The sequence below is a fragment of the Strigops habroptila genome, chromosome 3 (genome assembly GCF_004027225.2).
Source record: "Strigops habroptila isolate Jane chromosome 3, bStrHab1.2.pri, whole genome shotgun sequence".
NCBI classification, from domain to species: domain Eukaryota; kingdom Metazoa; phylum Chordata; class Aves; order Psittaciformes; family Psittacidae; genus Strigops; species Strigops habroptila.
Window position 1 is genome coordinate 79,934,289 of NC_044279.2, and position 10,321 is coordinate 79,944,609.

General features: G+C 49.5%; 1 protein-coding gene across 1 annotated transcript; it reads left to right on the forward strand.

Moving 5' to 3' along the window:
* The first annotated feature begins 2,644 nt into the window (after positions 1-2,644).
* On the forward strand, positions 2,645-9,429 carry M6PR (mannose-6-phosphate receptor, cation dependent). The gene is made up of 7 exons (XM_030480839.2): positions 2,645-2,887; positions 4,179-4,349; positions 4,554-4,726; positions 4,817-4,926; positions 5,131-5,261; positions 6,259-6,385; positions 6,985-9,429. Exons 1-7 carry the CDS (start codon positions 2,784-2,786, stop codon positions 7,105-7,107), a joined length of 939 nt encoding a protein of 312 aa, XP_030336699.1. The 5' UTR covers positions 2,645-2,783; the 3' UTR covers positions 7,108-9,429.
* The last annotated feature ends 892 nt before the right edge of the window (positions 9,430-10,321 follow it).

The window sequence follows — 10,321 nt, forward strand, 5'->3', positions numbered from 1 at the left end:
TCAAAAAGGAAGTTGGACAGCATGGGTTTTAGAGGGAAGCCTTGTGAGCTTTGGATGCTTCTACTGGGAACTCTGTCTACACCCAACGCTCAGTGTGAATGTGCTCGAGGCACTCGAGGCAGGCACTGAGAGCTGGCATCCCTCCAGACCCTCTGAGTCAACATCTCAACAGCATGAGAGAGACATGGACGTACTGGAGTCTAGCAAAGGGTGACAAAGATGATAACAGGACTGGAGCATCAATCCTATGAGGAAAGCCTGAGAGAGCTGGGACTCCTTAGTCTGGAGAAGAGATGTTTTGGGGACGATCTTATTAATGTATATAAATACCTGAAGGGAAGGTACAAGAAGAGACAGACTCTTTCCAGTGCCCAGTGACAGGACAAGAGGCAATGGGCACAAACTGAAACACAGAAGGGTCACTCTGACCATCAGGAAACACCTTTTTACTGTGAGGGTGTTTGAACACTGGCACAGGCTGGCCAGAAAGACAGGCTGTAGTGTCTCTCTTCACGGACAGTTGTCTGGACATGGCCCTGAGCAACTGGCTGTAGATGGCCCAGCTTGAGCAGGGCATTGGAGCAGATGACCTTGAGAAGAACGTTCCAGACTCATTAATCCTATGACTCTGTGGCCAGCAATAACAGGAAGGGCTAGTCTTCTTCTGAAGGAGCTGTTGTGGTTTAAACCCAGCTGGCAAATAAGTACCATGCAGCTGCTCACTCACTCTCCCCCTCCCACAGTGGGATGGGAGGAGAATGGGAAAAACCCAGGGGTTGAGATAAGAACAGTTTAATAATTAAAATACAATATAATACTAATACTAAAGAAAAAGTGAAATAACAAAAGAGAGAGAAAACTAAAAAGAAAAATAAAGAGCAGTGATGCACAATACAACTGCTCGCCACCCACCAACCGATACCCAGCCCGACCTGAGCCTTCCTGGTAACTCGCCCCAGTTTCTATACTGGGCATGACGTGCTGTGGTATGGAATACCTCTTTGGCTAGTTTGGGTCAGGTGTCCTGTCTCTGCTCCCTCCCAGCTTCCTGTGCCCCTCCTCACTGGCAGAGCATGAGACTGAAAAGTCCTTGATTGGGGTAAGTGCTACTGAGCAAGGACTAAACCATTGGTGTGTTATCAGCATTGTTGTCAGACTAAAGACAAACTACAGCGTTGCGCTAGCTACTGGGAGGAAAAATAACTCTACCCCAGCCAAAACCAGGACAGTAGTAAAGATCGACCATTGGTGAGTATCATTCAAGATGCACCACAGGAGATTTAAATGGGATATTAGGAAAAATTTCTCCCCTGAAAGGGTTGTCAGGCATCAGAACTGGCTGCCCAGGGAAGTGGCTGAGTCACCATCCCTGGAGGTATTTAAAAGACATGTATTTGTCTTCTCAAACAAGTGCCTTCTCTAGCATTTTGACAAGTTCACTAAATCCAGCACTTCTTTCTTGATGAAAAGATGCAACAGCCTCAGAGCTCTGGCAAAGAACATCTGTCCCTTCCAGTAACACAGCCCGGGAAAGTGACCTTTCTACCATCACAGTGGGGCACGGCTTAAGAAATGTCCTTTAAATAGGCCAGTCCCAAATCATTTACAGCTTTATTGATCATACCCGAGACGCTCAAGTCTAAGAACCTTGTGCATGATCAGCTGGACCTGGAATTGCTCTGCAAAGGCAAAACTTGCAGGAGCCAGTGGAGAGGTGGGGGTCAGACTCTTCTCCCAAGTGACAGGACAAGAGGAAACGGCCTCAAGCTGTGCCAGGTGGGGGATTAGATATGAGGAACAATTCCTTCCCCAAAGGGTGCTCAGGCGCTGGAACAGGCTGCCCAGGGCAGTGGTGGAGTCACCGTCCCTGGAAGTGTTCACACACTGTGTAGATCAGGCCCTCAGTGACATGGGTTAGTGGTGGCCTTGGCAGTGCTGGGGAATGGTTGGACTTGATGATCTTAAAGGTCTTTTCCAACCTGGATTCTATAATTCTATTCCAAACTATGACAGAACAGCACTGTCAGGTGCACACGAACTGAGGAGGGCCGAGGCCACAGAGCCGTTTCATGCAGAGTGGTCTCCCTCGCTTGGTTTAAGAAGCCGCCGCTCTGGCGGCGGGGACAGCCATGGTCTGCTGCTGCCTTCCACAGGGGAAGAGCGGGCAATGGCCGGCCGGCGCTGGGAAGCCTTTCGCCTTTTCACCGCTCTGCAGGAGGCCGCGGTGGGAGCTCGGCAGGTAACTCCCGAGCCCTGCGTGCCCGCGGACCGCTCCGCAACGGCTCCCGCCGCCTCCCGGCGAGGGCCGGGGCGAGGGGCGGGCCGTGCTCCTCCGCCATTGGGCGAGCGGCTCCCGCCTCCGGCCGCGCTGCGCAGTGGCTGCCGGGCGGGAGCCTGCCGGCGAGCGCAGCTACACTCACCTCTGCGGGCCCTCATCGGTCATTGGAAGAGAAGCGAGGGGAGGCGGGACCTCCGCGCCTATTGGATGGAGGAGAGGAGGAGGGCTCCAGCACCGCCCCGTCACAGGCTGGAGCGGGCTTTAGGAGCCGCCCCTTTCCGCCGCCGCTCTTCATTCGCTGAGGAACCGCCAGTGGGCGAGGCGGTCCCGGCGGCGCTCGGGCTCCCATTGGCGGAGAGTGCCAGTTCCGCCACGCCCTTCCTGCTTCCTGTTGGTGGGGCGGGCGAGGGCAGCCGGCCGGGGCCCGGGGGGAGCCGGTGCAGCCCGGCGCCGTCCGCGCCTGCGCTCCTCGGGCGTCCCGTGCCCGCCGGCGGCGCAGCATGGGATGCCCTTGAGCGGCGGATCGCTATTGCCTAGGGGCGGCCTTGCCCGTGCCCGTGCGCGGCGGGGGGAGGCCGGGCGGCGCCGCCGGGGCCGGGCCGGCAGCAGGTGGGTACGGCGGCCGGGGTCGATGGGTTGGGCTCCGGCCGCCGGGCGGAGGAAGCGGCGCTCCGGGCGCGGGGGGTGGCACCGAGGCTTCTGGAGCCGCCGCGGGGCTGAAACCGCGCCCTGGCCGGGGTGGGCGGCGCCGTCCCAGCGCCGGGCACGGCTCAGGCGGCGGTAACCGGCCAGGGGAGCAGCGTGGCCACGTCCGTCCCTTCTTACTTGAGGCTGAGTGCGAGGGAAGCGTTTGGCAGTGAGGTGCCCGGCGCAGCCGTGGCTAGTGCCAGGGGCAAGGTTCTGCTTTTAGGCTTATGAGATGAATCACGAGTTCCTGTGTCAGGGGCTTCCTCATTTCAGCGTAACTAACCTTGTCCTGTGTGACCTCGGAGAGCTGGCTGGGCAGCAGTAGCCCTGCAGGAGCTGGGGGTTCACTGGTGGGTTCTGCAGACAGGCTGCCCCTCGGGCAGGTGCTGCCTGCTGCAGCCACGTGTTTGTTCAGTTGTGGGTCTGTCAACCCTCAGCATCTGGAGCCTTACTGAAATCTGCAACGGGAGAAGCTGAGGGAAATCTGTTGCATCACCGTGGTTGGCTGGTGCAATCACTGAACGTTTCGTGTGTGATTTTTAGCGTGAGCTGGAACCCAGATTTCTAGATTTCATTATTGTCTCCATTCCTGCATCTTCAGTTGCATCTTCCATCGGATGTCTCAGTTTCCTCCTTCCCTTCTTCCTGTATAAATAGAAGAAAACTGTAGCGTGAAGTTGCAGCTTACAGTTATTAAACACTTTCAGATTCTCAGCTAAAGTAGTAGAAAGATATCATACTTGTAATTATTAAGATTAAGGCACTTGAACAAACAGAGCCTGACTAATCGCAGTGGCTCTTCCCTCCAGGCTCTTCACACGAGAGCTGCAGAGAGGTTTGATTAGAGGTCTTGTTAATCATTTTCTGCTGACTGGCTCCTCAGTGCAATGCAGTAACCACCAACAATGGCTTGTGCCTGAAACTTACTCCAGCGCTCAGCCTGCTTGGCTGCCTCTGGCTGTGCTTAGCAGCAAAACTTCCTCTGGTGCTGAGGCGGAGTTCGGCAAAGAATCCCAAAATCAGCCTAGTGAACTGTCTTTGGCTACATGAGCGATTCAGATTTAGTTTTTGGGAACTGTTTCTGGGTTCTGACTTCTCCTTTTTGCAGTCAGGACTGTGGGAATGGCCAATCATTGACTCTGTGACGCTGAAGTTAGTTTGCAGGGGGCTAAACCAGTTAATCCTCTGTGTTCTCTGTGGTGTGCATGTCCAGGATGTCATCACCTTGCCATACCTCTGCTGTGCTGGTAGTTTTTATGGCCCTTGCTGTTGTGGGGGCTGAACAGTCAAAAGAGAGGAGCTGTGATGTGATCGGTGATGAAAGCAGTGAGTCGCAAATGGAAAGAGCCCTGCTGAAGAAACTGGAGCCCCTGAGCCCTATGAGGTACAGTACAACACTTTGCAGGCCCTGGGGCTGTGCAGTGCCTCCCTGAGGCCAACGGGAGGGGAGGACTTGGGGCCAGACTGCAGAATGGGCTTCCCTGTTACTATGGATGGTGACTGGCTTCCACATCTCGAATGTCTGCTGCTCTGGGCCTTGTTCTTTGTAATCCTGTGAGCTGTCTGTTCTGTCCTCTCCCTGCTGCAGGTTTAATGTGACTGTGGAGAAGGGCAAAACGGAAAACTACATCTACCATTTCAGAGTGTGCAGGGAGGTCAATAGCACCGTACACGATTTTGGTGGCCTGGTGCAAACAGATAGACAGAATGGGAAGACCACAGTGATAGGAAGAATCAATGAAACCCAGGTCTTCAATGGAAGTAAGAATGCACTCAATACTTGTCTTACTCGGTATCTGCCTTTCGTCTCCTGATCTGGATTTGCAGCCTGTATTGTTTCTCTTTTGGCAGGTGACTGGATCATGCTGATTTATAAAGGAGGTGATTCATATGGCAGGCACTGCAGTGGTGAGAAGAGAAGAGCTGTGATAATGATTTCTTGCAAGCGGGGAGTTACAGCAGTAAGTGACACATGAGGTGGGAGAGGAGCAGGAGGCTGCCAGGCAGATGGTTGATAAGCAGAAGGGCTTTGAGGAGGCAGCAAGGTTTTCTGCTGTCCTCCAGTGTCTGTTGCCTAGCTGCACTAACAGTGATAAAAGTGTCTTCTGGTGAAGTTCAGCATACCTGGGCGCATTTTCACATTCTTAACTTTTCCCAAATTGCAGAGTTCATTCAGCATTATTTCGGAAGAGCGGGAAAAGGAGCAGGAGTGTTTCTACCTCTTTGAGATGGACAGCAGTGTGGCTTGTCCAGCTGAGGATTCCCACCTCAGTGTTGGCTCCATTTTACTGATCACGTGAGTCATTGGAAGAGCTGCTCATGTTTGGGCCGTAATCCCCAGTGCCATTTAGAAACACAGCAAATACTGTATTAAACTGGGTAATTGTAGTGTACCTATCCACAGCCACCACTGGATGTTGCTATTCCTCTGAGCTTTTTGGACAAAAGATCTTGCTCAAGGCATGATGGTGTCCTCAACATAAGAAGGACATGGAGCTGTTGGAGCAAGTCCAGAGGAGGCCACGAGGATGATCAGGGGCTGGAGCACCTCCTGTATGAAGACAGGCTGAGAAAGTTGGGGCTGTTCAGCCTGGAGAAGAGAAGCTGCGTGGAGACCTCAGAGCAGCCTTCCAGTATCTGAAGGGGGCTACAAGGATGCAGGAGAGGGACTCTTCATCAGGGACTGTAGCGATAGGACAAGGGGTGATGGGTTTAAACTGAAACATGCAAAGTCAGGTTAGATATAAGGAAGAAGTTCTTTACTGTGAGGGTGGTGAGGCACTGGCACAGGCTGCCCAGAGAAGTGGTGAATGCTCCATCCCTGGCAGTGTTCAAGGCCAGGTTGGACAGAGCCTTGGGTGACATGGTCTAGTGTGAAGCATCGTTGCTCATGGCCGGGGGGTTGGAACTGGATGATCTTAGGGTCCTTTCCAACCCAAATCATTCTATGATGGTGCTTTGTTCCCTGTCAACATCCTCCCTATTTTACAGACAAGGGCATGGAAGACATGACTTCCTAAAATCGTACACAGCTCTTTGCCAGAGTCGGGAATGCAGACCAGCTTGTCTCATTTCCTCTGTTTGTGCTTATGAGAGGCACTACTTCATGTAATGCTGCTGAAAGATTTAGACCAGCACATGAATAATCTGGGGGCCTTTTCTGGTCTGGTCTCTGTTTACAGCTCTGTTCTTGAGTGGTGCTCAGCTATTAGCTTCAATACCAATTTGAAGGTGGCTCAGAAGAGGTTGTCTATAGAATTTCCTCAGCTTTGTCTTTTGATTATGCCCTCCAGGTTTGCTTCGCTGATTGCAGTCTACATCATTGGTGGGTTCCTCTACCAGCGCCTTGTAGTGGGAGCAAAGGGCATGGAGCAATTTCCTCACTTTGCCTTCTGGCAAGATCTGGGCAATTTGGTAGCGGTGAGTGAAAATCCCTGTATATTCCCAGCCTGGCTCCTATACTGGGGCAGGAGAAAAGGGCATCTGCCTCCTTGTTGTTGACTCTGTTCTCAGGTATATGTACCACCAGGGTAGTGTACCTTGAAGCAGAAGAAAAGAATATGTGTTTTATTTTTCTGAAGTACACTAATTATTGCCAAGACTGATGCCCTGCCAGTGTCCTGCAGTTACTACATAACAAACTGGAACCCATGCTCAGTTGAGGTTAACGCTTTCCAGCTAGGAATGTTAAGCTGGGGACTTTGAAATCTTACTTCCAACTACCTGAAACACTTCCTTGGGCACTGTAGGCAGTGCCATTGATCCTTCATGGATCAGCCTGATGTTGCTGCGTGCTGTTCATCAGTATGAACAGCACACTGAAAGCCTAGAGCTTTCAGGACCAAGTAGGATGTTTGTATATGTGCTTCTCTCATCAAGACCAATTTTGGGGACCTGTCCCATATAGCACAGGGATAGGCACAATCCCCTGGCAGCAGAGAAATGGCAGAAGCTGCTTTGTTTTGGGTGCTGAGTCAATTGCCTGCAGCCTGATTCTGGTACAATGTCCTGTCTTGCAGGATGGCTGTGACTTTGTCTGCAGATCCAAGCCTCGAAACGCACCAGCCGCATACCGCGGGGTGGGCGACGACCAACTGGGTGAGGAGTCGGAGGAGCGGGATGACCACTTGCTACCAATGTGATCAGCTTTCAACACCGAGTTCTTTTCTCCCCATCTCCCCAGTTTAGCCGGGTGTCTCCCAGCCAGTTGTCCTTCTCTCACTCTGATTTTCTTTACGCTCTTTGCTTTTGCTGTCTCTGGTGCGTCAAGTCCCATGGATGCCTCTGGGTGTGAATATAATGCTGGTTTAGGATTTTACAAATGCAGCAGAGCTGAGGGGAGAAAGTGCTAAGAGTTGAGTAGAAGACAGCAAGAAAGCAATATGAGTGTTCAGCATGGGAGAGGAAGCACCAAGAGATAAAAAGAACCATGGATGGGTGCAGAAAGGGGAAGGAGGCCATGGGTTAAAACAGCTGAGACTGTAGGAGGGATCTTTTGTTTCTTCCCCCTCACCTCTAGGGTTTACAGGATCTGTAAGACACTGGAATTCTTTTTGAATGCATTTTCAGTTTTTCTAGCTTTTGCACTGCTTCTGCCAGCATAACCTGCAGCGTGCTCTATGCCAGACTCTGTGGGGGTGGAAGAGGCATTGGCACCTCTGCACTATTTTCTTTTCTTTTCCTAATGGCAGTATGTTGAAGAGTACACACCAGTTTCTTTCAACGTATACAAAGGGATGCACGCCATCCTCTCAGACAATTGAGAGGGGCAATGTTAAAAAGCATGAGTTAAATACAGTCTCATGATTTTGCAGTTCAGTCACAATATTGTCTTGGCTTTTCCAAATCATTGAGAAGCAAAAGGAAATAATGTGCTGCTAAGTAAAGGGAACATTTGCTGAAACTCACATCAAGGCACAATGAAACAGGTAGCTGCCACTCAAGTTCTAAGCTTCCTGAGGTGACTGCCTGCACAGCTCAGTCACTGTCAGCATTGTGATTATATGCTCTCTGAATGTTCCTTGTTTGGCAGAGGGTTTTCCCAGGAAGCTACCAGAATATAAAAAAGGAACTGTAGAAGCCAAGGATAAGAATGCTAGTGTAATGAAAAACTGCGTAAGGGACTCTTGCACTTACAGGGTCAGCTTTCATAAATCATTGTTATAGTACAGATGGTACTTAGATACTGCTACTGGCTGGGAGTAAAAGAGACCTTTTCCTGGGGCCCTGGTGAAATGCAGGTACAGCCAAGTTGCAAGACTTCAGGAACTTGGCACCTTGATTCTTAATTGCTTTTTATTTCAGGGGCTATACTCTTAAGTGATCCCATTCTGCCCTATTCTAGACTGGCAAGAACTGCCCTCAGTCTTGAGGGCAGAGACTGTGAATAAGCAAGCCACTACTGTTAACAGCAGAGTACAGACGAGGTTTGTGTATTTGTAATACTGCCAAAACAGTCTGAACAGTGACACTGAGGGGAAAGGGATGGCCCTGCTTTCTTGCTGGGTTTGGAGTGGGCAAACAGCTCCTGCTTTCTTTGACTTTTGTTACAGCCTCAATCTTCCTCATAACATGGGAAAAATAGGAAGTCACTAAAAGTCTGTTGTTACTGTTTTTTCATGGTGGTGTTTAAGATAATTTTTTTTGTACAAAACACAACTTTCAAAAATAAAATTACCAAAAAAAAAACCTCAAACCCTGGTGAAGTGTTGTGTTGCTGTAACAAGAGCTTTCTGTGGTGCCAGAGCATCTTTCTTACCCAAAGGTGAAGGGTCCTTAGTGGGTGGTGCCGTGTGCCTGAGCTACTCTTTCCCAGAATGGGTCTCTTTTTGTTAGTACATGTTTTTTCCTGCCGCCTAGGAGGGCTTAAGAGGGAGCGGTATACACAGCTTTAGAAGCTCAGGTAGTAAGGGATGGGAAAGGCTTCCTATGCTCTGTATTCTTTTGCAACAATAAAAAGAGAAAGTAACTTTTAGCAGCCAGACCTGCAAAGCCTGAACAAGCTTTTTCTTTTTATTAAGAACATTGAACATGAAATGAAACCTTCTCATTTGACTGAAATAAAATCCGGTCCTCAGAAGCAGTAGTACTGTAGGCAGGTTACTGCCTGCCTACCCTGCCAAGGGTCAAACTGAACTGGATTTTTTATCACACCCAGCCTGCTAAGGATAAAATACTTCAAGGGCAGCCTTCCTCAGATGGTTGCTGTTAAGAGATTCTAACCTCCCCCTTCCCTACCTCCAAATTATATCAGACCAAATAGTGTTATCAGGGTGCAGCTTCTTTTAGGCCTGTTTTCATTCAAGAAGCCTCAGAAGTTTTCTTTCTCAGGAACAAAGGCATTATTAGAGAGATTCAACAGTACACTTAAGACAAGGAAGCTGCTACCACATTTTATCCATCTTCTAAGCCATTTCCCTCCTCTCTTTTTCTAATATGGGTCAATAAAGAGCCAATTCCAAACATCTCTAGTGTTTTCCTACCTATGCTATTACACCTCCTTTGTCACTACAGCTTTCCTGCACCCATAGGTGCGTTCCACACAGAGTGTTTGTTTCACTCAATTATTCATGTGAAATTTCTGAAATCAGAAAAGCTGAGACACATGGTTTATAAAATCATGTTGCTTGCAGGTATTTAGCTCTAAGGGGCACTTACCTCTTCATGCTTTGTGCAATTTCTTCTGGTTTTTTTTTGCCTATTTGTTTGAAGAAGAGGTGCTTCTGGAAAAGAGGAACTCTGCCCAGATTTTCACCTTTGGCAACCTGGTTATAAAACTTAAGAATGCCACATTTGGTCCTTAAAAACAAACCCCAAACCTGGAGGGGCTAAAAGGGAGAGACTCAACCTATATCATAATTCTACCCCTTAGAAGGCAGAAGTAGCATTAAAGGATTAGCATTCAGTTGTTGGAGGGTTGCTTGTTGGTTTTAACTGAGAAAGAGAAATACTTGTTTTACAACACCAGCAACAACAAAAAAAAGAGCCTGAGGCAGGTGATACAATCCTGCCAGCTTAAACGTTGTCCCAGAAACTCTCCTGAGGATAATGAAGACAGACACAAAAATAATACAAACTGATAAGAGAACACAAAAAAACCTCAAAACAGAACAAAACCCCAGCCCATTGTATGAAGAGCCTTGGTGCTTCTGGAGACCGCTTTGGACCTGTAAATTATGCCCTAGCACAATGAGGAGACAAACCTAGTGCCTAATGTAAGACAATCCCCCTTCCCTTCGATTTTCCAATCACCTTGTTCATAAGTACTCAGGGTAAATCCTCCTCTGGTTCAGAGAGGAGCATCTGGAGTGAATAGCTGCTACAACACTTTGTCTTCATTCTGCATCATTACAAGAG